General features: G+C 32.3%; 1 protein-coding gene across 1 annotated transcript; it reads right to left on the bottom strand.

The window, feature by feature from the left end:
- Positions 1-3812: 3812 nt before the first annotated feature.
- Positions 3813-7232, bottom strand: LOC141608519 (uncharacterized). The gene is made up of 5 exons (XM_074427865.1): positions 6964-7232; positions 5718-6876; positions 5601-5621; positions 4560-5504; positions 3813-4460 (listed from the first exon to the last, which is right to left on the bottom strand). Exons 1-5 carry the CDS (start codon positions 7230-7232, stop codon positions 3813-3815), a joined length of 3042 nt encoding a protein of 1013 aa, XP_074283966.1.
- Positions 7233-24648: the final 17416 nt, after the last annotated feature.

The raw sequence follows: 24648 nt of genomic DNA, 5'->3' as shown, positions 1-24648 counted from the left end.
TAGCAGACCAAAAAACACCCACTTTATTAGATGAACAAAACTTATTTACAAACTGTTGTTTCTCCTCCCTATTCATACCCCAAACATTCCAAAAACCAAATTTAATCATGGAGTAAGATTGAAAGGATCAATACCACTTAAGTTCATAGCAGCCTTAGGAGAACTAGAACCACTAAGAACAATTTATAATAATATTTATTTAGACCTTATAAAAGTTATTTTTAGTTATGTATTTATAAAGAAATGAAGAGAGCATAATCAAGTGACACTGAACCGGTTACCGTGTATACAGTTTTCTGATATACGAAAAATCCGTATTGGATAAAGATACTAAAGAAATTTAATTTAAAAAACCGAACCATCCAATATTGTTTTTAAACGTATCGTAAATACGGTTTTGCTCACCCTTAACCAAAACTTAAAAGTAAAAAATGATCTAATTAAATCAATAAAGAAAATAAAAAACATATTAAAAAAGTATCTATAAAACGAATCAATTTGCGGAATTTTTGTTATTGAAAATGATCGCATCATAAGGAAAAATAAAATAGAGATAATAATTAAAACTCACATGTGTAAATAAAGTGAAAATTTGAAGGAAAAAAACGATCAAAAATAATAAAAATAAATAAGTTTAGAAAAATATATTAGAAGACGAGTGAAAGAAAGTAAAAAAAAAAAAACATCGCTAAAAAAAATATGTAAATCATATAATATCTACTCTATTATTGTAATACAGTAGTAATGTAATATTTTTTTAAAAAAAAAAAAAAATTCAAAAGGATTCAAAGTGCTAGTTATATCAACAACGTTCATTATCAATTTTGTTAACTCCCAGTTAAGCGTGCCCAAATTAGAGTAGTTTAAAGATTGGTGAGTGGGTGACTTCCTGACAAACCTATCGGATGCGCATGACTGGTGAAACTATATATTATTCTTAAGTTTTATTTATTTATTTTTTATATATCTCTTTTGCCACGTGAATAATTTTTTGCCACGAGAGTTGTAGCCACGTTCTTGTGTTTCCGTGACTAATTTTTTTATCACGGCCACTTGCGTCAAGAAAGAAATTCCCCAGATATAGGAATTATGATGATCAAAGTGTAATTTAATGAGGACAGCTTTGTTGGAGTTTCAAGAAGTCTCCATTATGCACCGTCTCTTTGAATCGCCACTTCACTTGGAAATTCTTGTTATTTGCTTTGTTTGTAGTCTGAATTCACACCACACTATCTATATATTTTCGATTTTTTATGATATTTTCTTAATGTTGTATTTTTATACGTAACACGTTATTCTTAACCACATCTTTTACTATGGCCGATTTTATTTCTTGATTATTCCTTTATTTTTGTGATCAACGAGACATCTTAAAGTTTTTAACCACATCTTTACTAACGAACTTTCTTATCTTTTTTGCTAGTATCTGCTCTCATTGGCTTCCAAGACAATATTACTATAAATATTCATTACTATTCTAGATTTCCAACATATATTACATTGTTGCTTGCGGTTTCGTTGTAGTAGCTGCCCTGTTTGTTACCGCCGCGAGAACGAGAACCTTAGCGAGGCTAACGCTCTGAACCTCGGCCATCTAACGCTCTGAACCTCGGCCATCCGACCACCCTGCAGTTCCAGGTATTATTCGATCCATCTTCTTAACATAGTCATTTCCAATCCACGTACATATGATTCCAACTAATTTACTCTATAATTTTGTTTTGCAGTTTCCCATGTGCTTCTATTGACGTTGTTGAAGTGCGGGTTGAGTTCCATGACAGGACAACCGGAGTTCTCTTCCGTGTGTTTGACCTAATCATACGGATGAGGGGCGTCGTTTTCCAGGAGAACCTTGTCCCAAAAGGAGTTTGGAGACTCGTATTACCACTCAGCTAGGTATATTACCAAATTCTTTGTTTATGTTTAGCGCTTAAATATGAACTAATACTTTATGCGCTAAGCGTTGTCGGACTAGATTTATAACATTTTAGTTTAAAATGTTAGAAAATCAACCCAATTCATTTGGTCTAATGGTTGTGAAACATAAAATATAACACGCGTGTTATCCGAAAAATAATGCCCAGACATGTAGAAAAAATCCGAAAATTCATTTACTAGGACAAGAATGCTAGAACGAGCAGGTCTAACTCGTCTCCCACGTCTGACCTTCTTCTTGGTCGTGGTTCCGACATCATTAATGATGAATGAGCCAGATATTTCATGTCTATGATTTTCATATGGGTTTGTTGTAAATAGGTGCAAGTGTAAACACTATAAGCTGTTGATTTTCAGATGAATATGCTTTTATTGGCCAAAGAAAAATATCAGTTACAGACCTTACAGTACAAAAAATTGTTGTGTTATAAAAGCAAAATTACAATAAAAAGTAATAATCCTTTGGAAATCTCCCTAAACACACCCTTTGGCCCTTCTACTCAAAGAGTTGAGTATGAATGGATACCTCATTGTTGCTTAGAGTGTGGGAAGATGGATATATAATTACTTTTTCATATCTTAGGTTACTTTATCCTAATAAAATTTCCATAAATTTTTCGTTTACCCTTTACAAATTCTAACTAAAACGTGAACTTAGGGGGAACCTTACGTTTTGAATCATTCAAAGACTTGACTAAACACCCTAATGATTAATCGGAATTTGCAGCAATAAAACAGATGCAAGAAGGTTGGTTTTGTGAGGATATTTTCTGCTTTTTGTAACAAACAAAGTAAAGGACAGAAGGAAGATAAACAACAACAAAGCAAAGCACAAGTTGGTCTAAATTCTCCGAATAAACTAAGAAGATAGACTAGACTAAGGTGTTGTTTGGCCAAGCTTAAAAAGTGCTTTTGTAATTGAAAAAGTAGTAGCTTGGTCAAACATGGTAAATTAGAGAGTTTTAAAAGCGCTTTTGAAAAGTCAAAAACTGATTATTCACCGCAAAAAGGAGAAGTAGATATTTACTACTTCTACTTCTACTTTTTATATAAAGAACCAAATAAGCAAACAAAAGTTGTATTAAAGTAGTTAGGCCAAACATATAAGTGTGTGTTTGGCCTAGTTTGTAAAAGTGTTTTTGGACTCAAAAACACTTTTTGGCCAAACACATCGTTTTCTAAAAGTTAAACAAAAATTCTCAAAAACTAAAAATCCATATTTTTGCCCATAGAAATAGAAACAACTATTTGTTGTTTCTGCTTATGAAAAACACTTTTGAAAAATTAAGCTTGAAAAACAAAAACTCATTTTTGAGAATCGAGGCCAAACATGCTCTAAATTTTGTGAGAAACCGCTTTTACAAAAGTATGGCCAAACAACTAAAATTTTTCCGAAAAGTAACTTGTGAATAAACTCATTTTAAAAAGGAGAAGTCATTTTTCATAAGCAAGGCCAAACAGCACCTAAGCAAGGCAAAAGTCAAGACTATAATCTGTAATTCTAGGAATGAACCTGTGAAATTGGACAAAGTATTGAGTAAAGCTTCCATTGAAGGAGCTTGAGGACACCATTAATGGTGTTTGTAAGCTTAATGAAGTAAAGAAATATCTGGATATTTGTTTGAGAGAATTGTAAGAAGAAAGAGTAAATAGAATGTAATGATTGTATTAACTTAATGAATTCTGTTACAAGTAGAGCTTATATACAAGAACTTCTAACTAACTCTTAGTCAAAGTTTGTTACAATGAGTCAACTATACAGCTGTACATGAGGTGTCAATGGAAGCTTCCAGAAGTATCTAGAAGATGCCAGTGGCAGCTGAGCAATAGTGACAGCATCATCTTCCTCAAATGTTGTCTGACTTCATAGCCTCCCTTCAAGTTGGAAGTGCATGAGCAGAGGTGAAATGCATTCCTAACTTGCACGAAAGAAAGTGATGTTGCTGAGCTCCCAAGGGATTTGTCATGAGATCAGCCAACTGTAGACTAGACTTAACATGATTTGTACATATTAGTCCTTCCTGTATCCTCTCCCTAATGTAATGACAATCAATGTTAATATGCTTGGTTCGCTCATGGAAAACAGGATTGGCTGCAATGTGTTGAGCTGCCTTGTTGTCACAATTTAACTGAATGGGTTTGGGAACATGAACTCCAAAATCCTGTAACAGCGCCTGAACCCAGACAATCTTAGAAGCAGTGTAGGACATAGCCCTATACTCTGATTCAGCAGAGCTTTTGGACACAGTTTTCTGCTTCTTTGTCTTCCAAGACACCAATGAGTCTCCTAAGAACACACAGTGACCAGTTAATGACTTACAGCTAAAACTACAAGAGCCCCAGTCAGCATCACAGTATGCCTTCATTTGCATAATATTGTTGGCAGGGTAAAATAATGCAGCATCAACTGTTCCTTTGAGATATCTCACAACATGTAATGCAGCTTGATAGTGAGGTTCTCTGGGAGGATCAGGACTGTGCTGATGAACAGGCTCATCAGTATTAGCTGCAAAATCAGCAGGAATCTATGAGGTAGCAGGAGCATTATGCTCAACAGGTGGTAGAGACTCAGTATCAATGTTAGGAGAATTCAGGAAAGTATAAGCATCAAAGGGGGAAGAAACTGAAATGTTATCAGTGTTTGAAACACTGTTATGGAAAGGAAATTTATTTTCTAAGAATATCACATCCCTGCTAATAATAACTTTCTTAGTGTCTAAATCAAACAGCTTATAAGCCTTTTGCCCAAAAGGATAGCCTATAAACAAGCACCTTCTCCCTTTGGAGGCAAATTTGTCCTTATGACTAGCATTTATAGGGGCATAACACAAACATCCAAAAACCCTTAACTCCTCATAAGTGGGTAATTTTCCCATCAAAACCTCATAAGGACTCTTCCATCCTAAAACAGGAGATGGAAGTTTATTAATCAGGTAGGTAGCAGTCAAAATACTTTCTCCCCAAAATCTCTTAGGCAACTTGGCATATAAGAGCATGGCCCTAGCAGTCTCAACCAAATGTTTGTGTTTTCTCTCCACTCTACCATTTTGTTGAGGCACTCCTGGAACACTCTTTTGATGCAAGATGCCTCTCTTTGCTAACATACCAAGACAAGTGTCTTGTATGATTTCAGTACCATTATCACTTCTTACAACTTTAACAGAAGAATTATACACATTGCCAACTTGAGCCAAGAAATTTTCAAAAGTAGAAGCCACTTGGGTCTTATATTTAAGTAAAAAAGTCCAAGTTACTCTAGTATGATCATCAACAATAGTGAAAAAATAATGTGCACCAGTAATAGTAGCCACTTTATAAGGGCCCCATAAATCCACATGAATGAGTTCAAACTTACAAGCAGCTCTACTATTACTCCTAGGAAAAGGTAACCTATGTATCTTTGCTTGTAAACAAGTCTCACACTGATATTGCTTCAGATGTTTGCAATGAATACTATCTATATGCTGCATTTTTGACAGAGATGTATGACCTAACCTAGCATGGAGAGTATCTAGATCAGGTACCTTATTACAATGGACAGTACTAGAACAATTACAACTGGTATTATTCTGAATAGAAAAGGAACTTAGATGAGCAGAATTCAAAATCTGGACAGCTTTATGTCTGAGCTTGTATAAACCCTTCTCTCAAAGACCAATGCCAACAGGAATGCTAGAAGCAGGGTCCTGAATAACACATTTGCCCACATAGAACTAAATTAGTAAATCAGTTGTGGCTAACAATTTTCCTACTGACAATAAGTTGTGTTTAAACACTGGTACATATAGAGCATCATGCAACTTAATACCAGACTCAAGGGTTATTGAACCACCATGAGTCACTAATTGAGATGAACCATCAAGCAAACCAATTAGAACAGGCTTTTTTAACAAATTCAGATTATCATAATATTGTTTATGGCCTGTCATATGATCTGTGGCTCCTGAATCTATAATCCATGCATCATAACAAGCATCACAAGCTTTATTAGAAGCTAGAGTGATACCTGTAAAATTTACTGAAGCATCAGAAAGATCAATAGGAGATTCATCCTTAGCCTGTGCCACTTGCATCATATGATTATACAATGCAGTCAACATCACAGGATGAAATTGAACTTGCTGAGCAGGTTGAGATTGCTGAGCTCCAAATCCTTGCTGAGTAAATCCTTGCTGATTATAGGAATTGGCAGCAAAACCCTGTTGATTCTGATTCTGAAAAGTGGCTTGTCCTTGAACAAATTGTCCTGAACTTTGTCCTTGAGCAAACTGTGGATGAGAAGACTGTCCATACTGAAAAGCTGAGGATTTCTGATTAAAACCAGATCCACCAGGCATATATCCAGAAAAAGCACCATTAGCATTAGAGAACCGAGCCATATACTTAGCCTTTAACTCAGGATACTTGACAAAACAAGCATCAGGCAAATGACCTTTCTTCTTACAGTGATGACACCATCTGTCATCAACCTTAGTTTTAGCATCATCTTTGTCTTTATCAGCTCTTTTCCACACATTCCAAGGAGTTTTACCAGACGATTTAGAAGCATGCATAGCATTGTTGTCTTGAGACGAATTAACAATATTAGACAGCATTTTCTGACTTTCAATTTGCTGAATAATAGAGTAAACCTTGTTAAGAGGAGGAATAGAATCCATAGCCAGCATATTCGACCTAGGATATTCATATATATCACTTAATCCCATCAGAAAACTCATGACCTTTTCCATCTGAGCCATATCAAACAATTTCTTGTACAAATTACAAGAGCATTTACTCATAGCACCACAATTACACTCAGGTATGACCTCTAATTCATCAATATCATCCCAGAAACGTTTCAATTTGGTGAAATACTCAGCAACAGAATCATTTCCTTGTGAAATTTTCTTCAAATCCTTTTTTAATTGAAACAATAGAGGAGCATTGGATTGACCATACCTTTCACAGAGATCCGTCCAAAGATACTTAGCAGATTTACAAGTAAGAAAATTTTATTTGAGCGAAGATGCAATTGAGTTCAGCAACCAGCAACGCACCATATTATCACTACGCAACCATTGCTGAAGCTTAGGAGAAGTAAGAGCAGGCATAGCAACAGCGCCGGTGAGGAATCCTTGCTTATTCTTCGTTCCTAACGCCATTACCACACATCTACTCCAAGAGATGAAGTTAGTACCAGAAAACTTAGTATTACTGAGTTCCATACCAGGTGCATCAGAAGGAGCAAGAAAAGTCGGATCATCATACGGATTACTGTACGAAGCATCAGAAGCAACTGTTTCATTTATCGTCATAATGATTTTGAATGATTTAAAGAGTAAAACGACTGATTTTAGGTAATTCTGATGAGCGAAGAATCGCGAAGAAAAACGGAGACAATCAGAAGAAAATTGAAGCGAAAATGATGATCAGAAGAAAAATTGAAAGAAAAACAATGATTAAAATGAAGAAAACAAGCTAAAATCAGAGTATTTGCGGAAGAAAAGAAAAAGGTAAGCAGAAACAGGCTATTCCTGCTCTGATACCATGTGAAATTGGACAAAGTATTGAGTAAAGCTTCCATTGAAGGAGCTTGAGGACGCCATTAATGGTGTTTGTAAGCTTAATGAAGTAAAGAAATATCTGGATATTTGTTTGAGAGAATTGTAAGAAGAAAGAGTAAATAAGAATGTAATGATTGTATTAACTTAATGAATTCTGTTACAAGTAGAGCTTATATACAAGAACTTCTAACTAACTCTTAGTCAAAGTTTGTTACAATGAGTCAACTATACAGCTGTATATGAGGTGTCAATGGAAGCTTCCAGAAGTATCTAGAAGACGTCAGTGGCAGCTGAGCAATAGTGACAGCATCATCTTCCTCAAATGTTGTCTGACTTCATAGAACCAATGTTAAGCAAAGCACAAACAAAGATTCAAATCATATACCAACAACCAAGCAATGCACAGGCTGTTAAAAGGATCGACTTAGCAAGGCACACATTGAGGAAAAGAGAATAAATCTCAAGTTTTTTATTCATGAAAGTCTGCCTATTATAATGGACAAAGATCTCTTTACATAAAGCTTGACGTATTCAGCAAATAAACCTAAGGGAAGATCTGAACATTGATTTCTAACCACTCTAATCTAAGGGTTGATTTTAAATAAAGTAAGATGAAAAAAATACATTAAGGATATATAACTTCTAATACCTAAAACAAAAGGGAAATAGCTGTGTTTTATCTTGTTGTTGTGGCTCATGGCTGCACTTGTCGAAAAGGTTAGTAAAAGAGGAGACAAGAGGGAGATAAGGACAACACTGTCGCTTTTCTTGTGTTCCTCCAACATGTAAGCTGCATATTATCATTTGTAAAGCTCCTTATTTAGCTCCTTCATGACTCTTCATCCTTAGTATCATTTAGGGTCTGTTTGGATAGGAGAATTTGGAGGGAAAAAGAGGGGAGGGAAAGAAAGGGATGATAAATCCTTTGTTTGGTTAGAAAAATGGAGGTGGAGGGATTTTGAGGGGAGGGAAAATGAATCCCTCCACTTCCCCCTTCCAAGCCAAATTATTTCCTCTCCAACAAAGGCAAGATTTGGAGGGAAAATGACCTCCTCCATTCTCCCTCCCCTTCCCTTCCATCCCTTTCTCTTCCCTCCTTCTCCCTCCCCTCCCTTTCCCTCCACTTTTGCTATCCAAACACATCCTTAGGGGCATATACATCTTTGGACGTGTTATTTAAGACATGGCAAATAGACTTGAAAGCCCTTGTTGCACACAAGTATGGCATAGACATTGCCATATCATTTCGGGAATAAGACATATTTTGTAGGCTACACAACTCTTAGCTCAGGGTGAAGATCAAGACCCATGATAGCTCTTTTTGAAGTTATGGGTGTTAGCTTTCATCTCCAAAAAGCATTAACCCTAGAAGTGGCCCAGAATGTCAAATATTTATGTTTTAGTTACAACAGGTCAATTCTAAAATTTTCAGCATTTTTCCTGCGCAATAACAGTGACTTTGAAAATTCATATCTCTTAGCTCAGGTCAATTAAAAATGCCCAAGATATATCAAATGAAATCTAATGATGTTAGATTTCATCTAAAAAACGAATCGCCTACAAAATATGATTTAGAACTCGAGATATTGAGGTTTCAGTGCTATCAGGTTACTGATGAGTGACCTGGAATTAAATAAGATCTTGATAAAATTGACAATCCTTTTACTCTTATTTCACTAACCCCTTCTAATTAATGTTCTTTACTTAAAACGACCCTCTTTCAACCCAAAAATGAATTGAATTTACTTCCTTGATTTGATGTCGTCGATCAATTTCTGCACCGCCCTTTTTTTTAGACCCAAATACCATGTCAAGTTAATAACATAACCCAAAATCATCAGAGCGCTACAATTTAAGAAGTTGTAACAATCAAGTATGATAACATGGAAGATTAGTAAGTATAAAGTATATGATCGTCACCCTAGTGCGCAAGGGGTTGTTAGCGTATAGCGAGAATAGAGTTCATGTAAGCAAGGCCGTTTCTATTTTAGGATTTTATATATTATTTTCAAGATTATTCATAACAAAAACAACATTATATTTGTGACAGACGTTACAATAAAAAAAAAAGTAATTAGGTTTAATTTATTAATAACATACGCATATTTTTAAGATAGATATTAATGCATCTTCATCTTTTATTATTAAGGGAAAAAATATATTAGAATTTTGTATGTTGTGACTTAAACAATTCATGTTTGTCAAAAGTATAAACATCCCCTATTTACTAAATGAATAGGTGATTTTATGTTTTTTTCCCGTCTAACTATATTAACTTCTAATTGGTCTTTTAATTTTTGCATTCTACTATGGGCCAAATATAAGTAAAAAATGATACTCATTAATTCATAATAATATTAACAAGGATAGATTCCTCAATCATTGCCAAAAAATAAGTATAACGTCAATCATTACTATAATCCCCTATATACTAAAAGAATAGTTAAACTCACAAATTTTCCCTCCAAAAAGCATCTTTTTAGATAAGGAAACTATTGATAATTTAATTGTACTCACTAAATAAGAAAATTAATAATTATAATATAATTCTCTTCATTAAAATTAATCTTTTCATCAAATTGTATAATTTTCACTAAACACTCAACTATAATATTTTAATGAAAGTATAAATAATACTATGTATAATCAAAGTATAAATAATCAAACTCTAAACTATTAAATCATTTATTGATGTTATTAGTTGAGAATAACTTGACTCATACTATTCATACTATGTATAAACAAAATTATAAATCGTTTTGATTACTTTCATAACAAAAAAAAAACTGAGAGAATTTAATAAATACTAATATTATTTTACAGTTCAATTGCACTCAGTTTTCTTAAATAATTTTGCAGTTCAATTTTTTTTCTCTCATATCAGTATACTCCATAATGACATGAAATATGAAAAATTATTGAGGTGTTAATTTAACATGATTAAGTAATCCAAAAATAAAAACTCTATAAATACCGTGCATTCATTGCGCGGAATCTAAACTAGTTATCTCATTAATTCAAGATATATTAACAAGGCCAAATCTGCAAGCTCATAAGACAACCATTGTATAATTATATTATCTCATCTCCTATATACTAAGAGAAATAAAAGTTCTCAAAAGTTTTCCCTCCAAATCCTATCTACTTATATATGGAAAGAAATTAGATTTTTTTCATTAAACTAATATCTTTTCGTTAATGTATAATTTATCATTAAATTCTAAATTATAGTGTTTTAATCAAATAAAATAAAAGTGGTATAAAATTATACAATACAAATTGCTAATATTTCTTAGAGAATGACTTGATGCATTATTATACCGTATAAAACAAAAAATTTATAAACAAATATTATTATCTTTGTGAAAAAATTCATTATGATATTTAAGAGAAATTATAAAATTAAATCATTAACTTTGTAATAAAAGTTTTTAAAATACAGATTTCATGACATACTCAATTATTTATTAGTTTTGCAGTTAAAGGATTTTATCATATCAAAATGCAATCCGTGAAATATGAAAATATTAATGTATAAATTTGGAAAAAAACTATGTAATACACGCTAAAAAAAAAGTAAAAATTCTATAAATATCGCACATTTATTGCGCGGGATTTATACTAGTAGTATATCATTTGCATAACATAAGTTTCTAGATGTATGGAAATTTAGTTAATGTTTTTAGACTGCTGTAATTTTTCGTATGTGGAAATTTGAATGAAACTCCTCTCAACTTTGAATTTATTGTCAAAATAAAACTTAATAATTGAGTTACGACAAATTATTTACTCCTTTCGATTCTTAGGTTGTTTCACTTTTTTTAATTCCTACTTATTATTTGAATTGACACATTTCTATTGGGCAGGTTTTGTAGGACTAAGACACTGTTTGGTAAACAAAGGATTAATGTTGATTGAAGTAGGCTACAAAAGCAGATTATAGTTAGGAACATGAAATAAATATAATAGTTGGACCTCAACCATTACCTTAAGGTTTTGGTTGAGATGGTTCATCGATCATGGTATCAGAGTCAGTATGACCAAAAGTCACGAGTTCAAATCCTGGCAGCCTCCAATAACTCACAAAGTGCACTTTCAGCACATGGTATGGGGGAGCATGTGCACTAACCACTCTTCGAGCTCAATGGGTATTCAAGTGAAGGGGCGTAATAGGAAATAAATATAATAGTTGGACTTCAACCATTACCTTAAAGTCTTGGTTGAAATGGTTCATTTATCAGGATATGACTAAATATATCATTACCAGAGCTTGTTAACGATGTTGAGTAATTAGCAATTTCACATTAGCAGATTGTTTATTTTTTTCGTAAAATGACTAATATGGACATGAATCATTAAGAATTAGATATGTTCTCAAGGGCAAAAGGTCAATTTATATCTTTTTCAAATCTACTTGTTGAGTATGATGAAGGAAGCGCTAATAATAAGCAAATATTAAAAATAGTATATGTGTTATGAATAAAGACAAATATAGAGTAATATATGGTATAGAGAAAGAGAATGTAGGGAAGACATATTGTATTAATCTTGATGTTTTGTACATGCTATTTATAGTTAAACTTTGTTGTAACGTAGGAGTATATAATAATAACGTATACAATGTTAAATGCGTAACGGACATCCATAAATGATATATATGTTATAACACTCCCCCTTGGATGTTCGTCAATCAAAACTGTATAATGTCTCCTAATACGCATATGATGCTGCCTCATTAAAAACCTTACCAGAAAAACCCATCCAGTGGGATAAAACCATGGTTGAGGGAAAAAGAATGCAGCGCGTATTTTACTCCCCCTCATGATTACATCCTTGAATTTTGTTGACTTGATCAATGCTGTGATAAAAAGATTGTCTTTGAAATCCATTTTTGATAACTTGGTATCTTTAACCAATAGGAATCATTGTTCATTTCAATCATCACACTTCTTCAAAGCTCTAATGGTGATTTATATCGAGTCTTGAATCTGTACTTCAAATAATATGTTGACTCTTATAGTTGGATATAATTTCCACCATTCTCGGTAGTAAGCATAACTTTAATGGCTTACACTAAATGTCCAATCAGCGTTAATATAACCATGCATAAAGTGTATTCATGGACTTAATATGCTACCTCGTTAAAAACCTTGCTAGGAAAAACCCAATGAGACAAAAAACCTAGTCGAAGGGGAAAAAAGTGTAGCAGTCATCAATTAGTTCGTTCTCTTCTTGAGAATCAACTTGATCGTTGAATAAGTCATCTGAAATCTTCAGTAATTTTCTTTGCTACATCATATAATCTTATAGATCGATATTCTGAATATAAATATTTACTATATTATTCTTTCGATCATTATGGTACTTCTGGACCATGGAATTATTTTACATACTTAGCAAAAAGTATATAATCATATAAATTCTCATAGATTCTCAAACTTTAGGTTGAGATATTATTTACTTAATTCACATAAACTCTTCAAGAGCATTGATGTTAAATATCCGCAACTACTGAGTAGAGGTTCATACATTTAATCATAATTACTGCGGAAACTCAATTGATCAACAACACTATCAATTGATATAATTATAATAGGCTCCTTCACGGAGTTCTTAATTATGTGAGTATATATATAGCTCTACTTATACATTCATCCTTGTAGGAGAAATATATCAACCATGTGCATGAATATGATGTCTACCAAGGTTATAAATTACTCGTTTTATGATAATGCAATAATGTAAAAATATGAAGATAATATGCAAATGATGAATTTACTTTCTATATGCACATGATGATGACGACTCAATAATGTAAACTGTACAGTATTCTTTTCAATATTCATGATCATGAATGGACATCAAGTCCAAGATAGACTTCGAGTCTATGTTCATGTTCATGGACTTCAGGTCTATGAGCTCATTTCTGATCATCGATTGTGTCGACAATTGCAATGGACTTTCATTTTCAAATACAAGATCCCCATTATATGTTCCATTAAATTTCGCGCGGAAAATGTATCGGTTCATAAACGTATCAATATAATTTCTTTATTTCTCGATACTATCAGTAATATTCAATGATAACTGAATCTCAATATTTGTGGTACCATTATGTTTTCTGTATAGGCCATCTAATATCATTCAAATATCTTTGTCACTTCAGGGACATTCAAGTTTCATTACTCTTCATGAGTACCAACTGTATATGCTTGCCATTTTTCTTTTGAAACTTTTAATATGTGAACCGAATATGATTGTCATGGTACACTTCATGTGTGATTATGTAAAATGAGGCTAGAATCTCAATGTTCATTACATATACTTTCAATGACCAATCTATAACTTGATATGCTTCAGATTTAGTCAAATTTGTTTATAGTCAAATCAAAGATTTCAATGTATAAAACGTATCACTATAAGATAAAGTAATCAAGCTGGTAAGTATGTATCAAAATACATCATCATAACCAAATGAATATAAATCATCATTCTTATTTTCTGAACCTCTAATTGATGTATTTTATTTTGAAAATGAATCATTGAACTTCAGGTTCAATTGGGGATCAACACTATTTGTTTGTTTTTACCAGCTTTTCATATCAATCTCCCCCCTAAGGTGATAAAAACTATCCATTCTAGATACATTTAAGGGGCAATAAACATTCGTATCCACCTTAGAAAACATTTGATATCATCATTTATATAGTTTAATCAGCTAGTTCTCTTTAGGAGAACAAAACATGGGGGGAATTCAATGTTACACAGTTGGTTATTTTTATGTGCTGAAATAAATATGCCCTAAAGAGATAGCTTTATCCATTTGAAAATCAAGTGTGCTTCATAAATAGCATATGTGGACTTCCGGCCACTGAAATTTTATTTTCTTTTCTGGACTTCTGGCCACTTCTACAATATCAATAATAGATGATTTTATCAATACGATCTCCAATGAGAGAGTTTTATCATACTCAATCTCATTTGTTCGTCTCGCTATTCACTTAATTTAACAACAAAATGAGAGAGTTTTCAGGATGTTATTATCCTTTTTTCAAGATAAACTTCTGGTTTATCAAAACGGGTACAATGAAAACCCGGATGGCCTCAATTGTCACATATTTAAAATAGTTTAAATCAACTTTCCATTTGCCCATAATTCATGGCGGTTTTTCATTTGGTTGTGTATCGATAGTTTGACTTTTACACGCCACATTGTTAGTTGACTATACTCATCATGCTAATCTTCTGGTTAGCTTATTTGTACCCTATAAATTCAAATTAGTTTTATTTTCCATTTGGCCAGATAACCGATGTGACATAAGACACAAAATGATGTCTTATATATTTAAACAAGACTTATCAATAATAGTCTTTCAGGGAATTGAACTATATTATTACACTATGAGTAAATATTTTATAGTAAATATATCATATGACCAATAAGCATAATTGTTTGCATATACATTGTTGACTTCTAAAGTTCATATCAAAACTTTTCAATGCACTTTATAGTACTGATCATTTCATTCTTATATGCATAGAATATATAACATTTATTATTTCGATGATCATATCAATTTAGAAGTCAAATCTACCCTTCAGGGATGATGGGTTATTCAGTAACTTCCGAATCGGTTGCATTGTCAAACCATTTACTTTATTTACTCCACAATATGCATATGATGGTCACATTCTCGCTTCTATTTCAAGATTGTCAAAATCATTATCATCCTACTTCTTGTAGATGGGATGAATTTTATTTTAAAATACACATATCAAACTCGATGATATTCACGTTCACATACTTGACCACTATAGGTGACATCGCCATTATCCTTTTACTCATTTTTATTATATGATACCATATTCGCTTCAGCAAAATATTAAAACTATTAGATGAGAATTGTCATTTTTGTTTTATTTTTTTGTGATTTGAAAGAATTTTAATCTTTCATTCACTTTTTTGGATTTCTATTATTTCAAAATGTGTTCCAATAGGTAACACTACATATGCTCTTCTGGAGACTTTCATAGTTTTTCCCCATGATAATATATCAAATATGTCTTTACTCCATCATTGTATCAAAATATCACTCCGAATAATATTTGGTAGAATACATTATCCCGTTACTAATGATTAATATTTAATCACAGCCTCAGGTATATTGCAAATATAAGTATCTTAATCTCTCATGGTATAATCAAAGAACATACATAAATTTGGCCATAGATGTATATTATCAGAATATTTATCTCCTATACACGTTGATTCTATAATCAAGCATGTGAGAGAATCTTATAAAATCATGTACAAGGGAATAATTCACATATCAAGTGTACACATTACTCATACAATTATCAAATCCATCTTTAAATGTATAATTGTATATTAGTTTCATATATTACTTATTGTGTGATTTCATCGAGTTATCACACAGCGTTACACATATTCAGTTATGGCATTTACGACGTTAATAACATGATTTTGAGAAGTTTAATTTCATGATTTAGCTATGATATTCAATGTAAGCCTTGGATTATACGCATCAAGTGAAATATGTTATATAACTATTCCAATGAAATTTATACTTGAAGTATACATGCAAAGACCATCTTAAAAATGAAAGGTAATTTGATTACATTGAATAAATTTTTGAAAATTGTAATGATGAATCAAGTATGTTTATTACAATACTTGAAAAAAATATTTATGTTGTTGTTTTACCATATGATATTAGAGATGGTATAAAGATACATATTCGAATTATGTGTATTGGAATTTGGATATTGAAAATTGAAGGAATTCATGAATTTATTGGATAAGAAATACAATATAATTGAATATGATATACATATATTAAATCACACAATAAGAAAAAGAATGAATTCAATATATATTTCATGCTGATAACGTGTTATGAATAAAGATAAATATAGAGTAATATATGTATAGAGAAAGAGAATGTAGGGAAGAGTGGAAGACATATTGTATTAATCTTGATGTTTGTACATGCTATTTATAGTTAAACTTTGTTGTAATGTAGGAGTATATAATAATAACGTATACAATGTTAAATGGGTAACGGACATCCATAAATAATATATATAATACTCCCTCCTATTCTCTAACATCTTCCACATTTCCTAAAACGGCAAATTCATTAAGATCTTCCACTTTCCTTATTTGTCAATCTTTTGTGGTTATAATATCTTATGACCCCACATTCTCTCTCTTACTTTCATTTACATCCACATATCATACTCCCACTAAATTCTACCCAAAAACAATTGTGGAAGAACATAGAGAATAAGAGGGGGTATAACAATATGCACTCAATCTTGATTTTAATATGTTATTAGTCAAACATGTTTATGAGTTCTCAAAATGCTAGCAATTACCAATTCATCGGTTGTCAAACATTTCATAAATATTCAATGCTGTGACAGTGAGACACGTCACACCTAGGAGAAGGTGAAGGTAATAATTTTACCTCAATCAAATTTTGAGTTACTACCCCAAATGAGCAAATAAAGGAGGGTAATTTAATTTGTTAATAAAGTAGTATGGTATCCTTATGAGCAAAATGCTTATTTCATCTACGTAAATAGGGTATTTACCTCGTTTTAATTTTAAAACGGATTTGTTCGTCTTTGAAGATACGGAGTACTGGCTAATTTATAATGTTAATTCTCTGTTAAATATTATTGGAATTTGAACTAATATACCACATTATTACATACACCTATACATTAATAAAATTAAATGAATCGAACAAAATTTCATGCTAACAATAAATCACAATCTACATGTTGAGATGACAAGATACGGGCGAGAAGAAGTTTCACTTGCACCCATATATTACTTAAATCTTTTATCTAACTCGTCCATTGTTTATAAAATTTATAGGGTTTTTTGATAACTGCTACCACAAGTAAACCACTTTTTGAGAACTGCTACCAAGGGTAAAAAAAAAAGTTTGAAAACTGCTACCATAATCCTTGGTTTGGTTAAAATTCAGTAGCAATTCATTAAACGAGCCAAAATGAATGAAGCTCGGCCATTCATTTCAATCCTTAGATTAAGTCATATTTCCTATTCCTATTTTGCCCCTTCCCTCCCCCTTACAATTATTCTTTTAGATTTATCTTCTACTCCATTAATATTTCTTCTATCTTCATCTTTGTTTCTTCTATCTTCATCTTTGTTTCTTCTATCTCATACTATCTCATTTAATCTATTCTCATTCTCTCTCCTTTAATCTACTTCATGGGGTAAGTTCTTAACCTGTCACTTTAATTTGTGATAACTTTTAGTATTTTCAAATTAGGGTCCATTCATGTCTTATTCGACAAAAAAATGGATTTTTTTTCGGATCTTTGTAGCTATGTTGAAGGATTCATGTTCAGAGAGAAATTACAAGGCAACTAAATATGGTTGTAGTTAATTTAGTTGGTATGATGAAGAACAATTAGAGTGACAAAAAAAAAATAATTACTCAGTTGATGTTGGAGAAGAAGGTAATCCAATGTGATATGACGAAGAAAAATAAACGGAGCGCCTGACAAATACAATTACTAATCTGGGTATATAATATGATATTTGTCAAATCAGTCCGTCTTGCTTCAGACCGCCTTATTTCAGACCGCAATAAGACCTCTCACAAGTGAGAAGCACATGGGTGGTGGGACACCCCCATGTGCTTTCCCACCCACACCCTAAATGAGTTTTTTGTGAGAGGAAATGGTATCCGTCTGACAATTTCAGACAGATATGGCGGTCTGAAATAAGAATTTGTGTTGTCAAATTTGTGAAGCTTAATCAGGTTAGATTTGGATTTCCCCAAATTAATTGAAAAAGGGTAAGTTGATTGGTTTTTAGTTGGGTGGGTAAACAAAGGATGAAGATTCAAAGATGGGTAGATGAAATAATCTGGGTATTGTAGGTGAAATTTTCAAATGATTAAGAGAATGACAAGTGAATTTTATTTTGGATGAAGGAATTTGATAAAGTATTAGTGATGAAATTGAATAGTTAGGTTGAAACCTGTGTTTTATGACTGAGTAAGAAAGGGGAAAGTTAAAGTAGGGGTATTTTAGTCTTTGTAAGTCAAAAATTGGGTTTCGGTGCTAATTGGTATTTGTTTTTAACCGACCCAAGGATTATGGTAGCAGTTTTTAAACTTTTTTTTTACCTTGCTAGCTGTTATAAAAAAATGATTTACTTGTGATAGCAGTTATCAAAAATACGTGATTCACTCTTCATATATTATCCACATATAAAACGAATGAATTGGGTGATAATCGACTACTACTTTGTATGCCACAAGGTAAAATGAAAAAATTCATGAAAAATTCATGCATTTATGATTTATTTCTTTTAGTAATTTAAGTCGAAAAGATTCATTGCTTGTGAAGTGTGTGACTTAACGAAGAATGTTAATTTTTGCCTCATTTTTGTTTATGCTCCCGCTCAACCGGCTGAAAAGTCGGATTTTTGGGATGAGATCCAAAGTTTTGTCCTTAATCTTGATTTGCCTTTCTTATTATTAGGGGATCTTAACGAGATTAAGAGTCCTAGTGAAAAAGAAGGAGGTGTAAAGGTTACCAATGCGCGTTGTTTAAGATTAAATAATTTCTTAAGTAATACTCCCTCCGTACCACACCAAAGGTAACGTAGGGAAAAATGAAGTATTTAAGAAAAAGTGGAAAAAGTAAGGGTAAAGAGGGAATAAATAGGTGGGGTATGTAATTGGGTGTTTAATTGTGGGTTGTTAGGTGGGGTATGTAATGGCATTTTGTGTAAATATCAAATGGTTATAAGGATAAGTTGATAATGTTGTGGGCCAAATAAGGAATGTTACCTTTGGTGTGGTACGTCCGTTTATAGTAAGTGTTACCTTTGGTGTGGTACGGAGGGAGTACTAATTGTGTAGATCTCCCCTTCTCCGGTAATTTTTTTACTTGGAGAAAAAAGAAAACTGGTTCTGATAATGTTTTTGAAATCCTTGATAGAGTCTTAGCTTCTCCTATTTGGATGAGTGTTTATCCAAACATGCAGTTTATCCACCATGCTTTCACTAGCTCAGACCATTGTCCGATTTCGGTGAAGCTTCAAAACCAAAACCAAAGTCACAAAAAAGCCCCTCCTTTCCGTTTTGAACTTATGTGGACTCTTCGGAATGATTTCAGTAAAATGGTCAAAAGTTGTTGGCAATATCAGTTTCATGGATCGTATATGTTTTGTCTTTCTCAAAAATGCAAATTTTTAAAACAAAAGGCTAAGAAATGGAATCAGTCTACTTTTGGAAATATTTTTAGGCAACTTTCAATTGCTGAAAAAAAGTTAGAAAATATTCAACAACAACTAGGCTCTTCTCATAGTGCTAATTTAGAAAATGCGCAATTGAGATGGCTGAAAAAGCGTGATGCACTTCTTGACTATAAGCGTGTCTATTGGCAACAAAAATCTCGTATAAACAAAGCGAATTTTGGAGATAACAACACCAAGTTTTTTCAAAGTTATGCCACGATTAGACGTAGTAGAAATGGCATTAAGCAGTTTATTAATAAGGATGGTGCTTGTATTACTGATCAAAACCTCATTAAGCAAGAAATATCCGAGGAGTTTAAACTTAGGTTTGCGAAAAATCATCTCTGTAATTTCGACAAGAATGAGGATTTTAAATCTATTTGTGGATTAATTACAGACGAAGATAACAGATTTCTTACAGGTAATATTAGTAGGGAAGAAGTTAAACAAACTGTGTTTAGTTTAGCCGCTGATAAATGTCCAGGTCCCGATGGATTTCCTGCAGAGTTTTTTCAAAAATACTGGGATATTGTAGGAAATTCTGTCACTAATGCAGTTTTAGCATTTTTCCATTCCGATAAATTACTAAAACAAATAAATCATACTTTCATAGCATTGATTCCTAAAATTGAAAATCCTCAAACAGCAAATCATTTTCGCCCGATTAGTCTTTGTTCAACAATTTATAAAATTATTGCAAAAATCTTGGCTAACCGTCTTCGAAGTGTCTTGCATAAGATTATACATCCTTTTCAAGGTGCTTTTACACCTAATCGATTCATCCAAGATAATATTCTTTTAGCACACGAGATTTTCAAATCGTTTAAACGTAAAAAGTGCAAAGGAGGTTGGATTGCAATCAAACTTGATATGAAGAAAGCATACGACAGACTAGAATGAAATTTTATCGAGGAAACTTTTAAGCAAATGGGTTTTAATGCTAAGTGGATTTCATGGATTATGGCATGTATAAACACTGTTTCTTACTCAGTGTTAGTAAATGGAACACCGGGAGACGTTTTTAGACCCACTCGAGGTATTCGACAAGGAGACCCACTTTCGCCATATATATTTATTATGTGCGCCGAGATTTTAGCAAGATCTCTACAAAAAAATAGTGATGTTAGCTCTAGTGATATTGGTATTAGAATTGGATCCGGGGTGGAGAAAATTCCGTTTCTCACTTTTGCGGATGACACTATCATTTTCGCTAAAGCCTCTAACCAGAGTTGTAGAACTATTAAGTCTATATTAGATAAATTTTGCACGATTTCCGGGCAATTTGTTAACTTTGACAAATCCACCTTTCAATGCACTAGAAATATTGAGCGTTCTCTTCGTGAATCATTTAAAGGCATTCTTCATATGAATGAGGAAGCTCATTTGGGTAAGTATTTAGGATGTCCTATAATTGATAGCAGAGTAACTAAAAATACTTTCGAAAACATTATTCAATTTTCTTGCACTCAATTATCGAAATGGAAAGCGAATTCTCTATCTCAAGCAGGTAGACTAGTTCTTGTCAATGCTAATTTAGCCGCGAAGGGAACTTTTCAGATGCAAAGCTTCCTCCTCCCTTCATCGATCCATAGTAGATTAGATAAAATTAATAGAGACTTTCTTTGGAATAAGAATCCTTCCCAGCGTTCTCCTAATTTGGTTGGTTGGCATAAAGTTTGTTTACCAAAGTCGATTGGTGGTTTAGGGATTAAATCTTCTGAAGCAGCTAATAAAGCTCTTCAAATGAAACTTTTATGGAAAATTCTTATGGATAAGGAAAGTATATGGGTCAAAGTGGTATCTAAAAAATACTTGAGAAATTGTTCACTCTTTGATCATAAGCCTAATTCAGCCTCTTCTTGGCAATGGCGTAAACTAATGAGTCTTCGGACTCTATTTAGAAAAGGATTGAGATGGCAGGTAGGTAATGGTAGCAACATTAAGTTTTGGTCTGATAATTGGGTTTTTTCACACCCGCTTACAAGCAGTATGGTTGATGATGATAGTAACCGTGATCTTAATCTTTTGGTTAAAGATTTCATAACCTCATACAAGCAATGAGATATTTGTAAATTATCCAGTTTTGTAAATAACGATATTGTTAATCAGATTACTAACATTCCAGTGCCACATAATGATATTCCAGATAACCTCATTTGGGGGTTGTCCGTAGATGGAAATTTCTCTACCAAAACAGCAACTTGGTTAGCGCAAGGTTTGTTCGATCAAGCTCTTGACAAATGTGAATTTCAGTGGATTTGGAAATTGAATATTCCTCCTAAATTGAAATTTTTTCTTTGGAAAGCCTGTGTTGACGGCCTTCCAACGAAAAGTAGACTTCTTAAGACTCATATTGATGTCCCACCTCATTGTGTTCTGTGCAACAATCCTATTGAAAACAAAGATTATTTCTTTTACGAATATCCCTTGATTGGGTCTGTCATCCAAGACCTGAACATTATTAGTTTCAACGAGTTTTTGTCAAATTATGGTACTATTACAAGTCAAAGTTTTCTAACGAAACTTAATTATCTCAAGGATTTAATTCCAAAAGATGACTTTATAAAGATTATTTTTATTTGGTGGAATGCATGGTTCCATAAAAATGATATTATCTTTAATAATGTTAATTTAAGTATCAGCAAACTTATTACTTTATGTAATAATAGCACTAAGACATGGAATGTGACTAGACTAGTATTGGTGCCCGGCTTCGCCCGGGCTACCTCTACTTACCATTAATTTTTTTTTTCATTAAATAAAATTACTTAAAGTTGCATAACTCATAAATTTATCATTAATATATTTTTCTATGACATATCCTAAAATTACGATGAAATAAATTTTGAGACAAATTCACTACTCCCGCTACTAATATTTTACTCTTATTAATGAAACAATAGTAAAAACATTTCATTACTTGCCCGTAATCATTGTTACATTCACTACTCCCGCCATAATTATTGTTACTGTCACTATTGCCGCATTAGTATTGATAATTTCACTACTCCCGTCGTAATTATTGTTACTTTCACTATTGCCGCATTAATATTGATTATTTCACTACTCCCGTTGTTATTTCTACCACTTTCACTAATCTCGATGATAATATTGTTACTTTTACTATTAAAATGAGTGATTACTATCATATAACTATATACAATGTTACTATAATTCTTTTCTTTACAGACGAAATTATTTTTACTACTTAGGCATGCAATTTTAAGAGGATTATATATTTATATAAATATATCACATATATGCATTAAATCAAATCGAAAGAATTATGCAATATTATATATTATGGAATCTAACTTGAATTATTTATAACCTACTTATATTATATTTTTGTATGTTAAATAATTAACATCTATATACATCTGATAAACTATAATGTTTAATAAAATTGCATAGATTTTAAATTTAATATATAATTTTATGATGATAATAATTAATATCATAAGTGTGCATGTTTATACTAATTAATTATTTTATTTGAAGGAAATTGATCATCTTCTAGTCTTCTATAAATATTTAGGAAAATTATCAAGCATCTTCTTTTTTCTAGTCTCATTGAAATTGACCATCTTAATTAATTATTTTATTTTAAGAGAAATTGATTATCTTAATTAATTAATTTATTTTAAGAAAATTGATCATGTTTTAGTCTCTTACAAATGTTTAGGAAAATTATCAAGCTTCTATATAATTTAATTTTAACCCAAACTATATAATATTTGCATTGAGATCCCTTAATCGGGTCCATCACACGGTGGTAGTGATTTAAAACTATATAGTATAACTAATTTGTATAACTTTCTTTAATTACATTGAAGTCCCTTGTTTTCTGGAATTAATATATAGTATTGATTTAAGGATCTCAACAATCCCGAGGTAGAAGAGTCGGCTAGAAACAGTTCTAGTAAGGAAGAGATTTGGTGGGAAAAACCTACAAACGGTTTCCTAAAGCTAAATTTTGACGGATCGAGAATAGAAGGTAATAAAGCTGCTTTAGGATATTCTATATGATCACAATGGTAAAGTCGTTTTGTTGGGAGCAAAAAAGTGCGGATCCAATAATATCCTCGTTGCGGAAGCACTTGCTTTAAAAGAAGGTATTTTAGCAGCTAAATACTTTGGAATCTCAAAGTTAATTGTGGAGGGTGATAACTTATGTGTTATTAACTCGATTCGAGGTATTTGGCAAATTCCGTGGGAAATCAATATATATATATAAAAGAGGCTTTTTTCAGGCAATTCTAGAGTCTCCAACTTTTGTAAAACACCTATATACTTTAAATATTAATATGTACGAAAAGATATAAATTTGGCCACACAGATAATGCAAAAGATATAATAATTATATTATAATTAATCACAACTCACAAAAGATCTATTTTCCATTTGAATTTGTTAACAACTAAAACACTAATTACAAAGTAGGTATATATATAAATTAAACCATGCATGTTACAATCCTTACGCTGTAACCTTCGGTCCCTATCACTTCCATTCAAGCGTATGTTTTAGAGAACCAGGAATTCGTGTGCTGCTCTCCTTTACATTGTTCGATACGAGCATCGTCACTTGTGTCTTCAAGGTAACAACTTCATCGGTTCGTTTCGGTTTCCTACGACTCAGTTAGTTTTTAAATAAAGATTTCTTTAACATATTGTTTATTATAGATTATAGATAGATGATTGATTATCAGCATTGGTAACATCTCATAAACTAAGGGCGTGCATTGACATCGGTATGTACCCTGTCAATACTACTACTACTCCTAAACTAGGGTTTCCGTTTTTCTCTCTGAAAATTCTTTCAATATTCATGATTATTAACACCCTCGCCTAAAAC

The sequence above is a fragment of the Silene latifolia genome, chromosome 10 (genome assembly GCF_048544455.1).
Source record: "Silene latifolia isolate original U9 population chromosome 10, ASM4854445v1, whole genome shotgun sequence".
NCBI classification, from domain to species: Eukaryota; Viridiplantae; Streptophyta; class Magnoliopsida; order Caryophyllales; family Caryophyllaceae; genus Silene; species Silene latifolia.
This window is presented reverse-complemented; position numbering and strand designations above follow the sequence as displayed.

Bases quoted from the DNA above. Each gene is read 5' to 3' on its own strand.
- LOC141608519 (XM_074427865.1), bottom strand. From the start codon at position 7,232: ATGACGATAAATGAAACAGTTGCTTCTGATGCTTCGTACAGTAATCCG. The intron at 6,877-6,963 runs GTTGCTGAACTC...TCTCTGTGAAAG, and splicing joins GATAATATGGTGCGTTGCTG to GTATGGTCAATCCAATGCTC. The intron at 5,622-5,717 runs GTACCAGTGTTT...TGTGTTATTCAG, and splicing joins AGTTGCATGATGCTCTATAT to GACCCTGCTTCTAGCATTCC.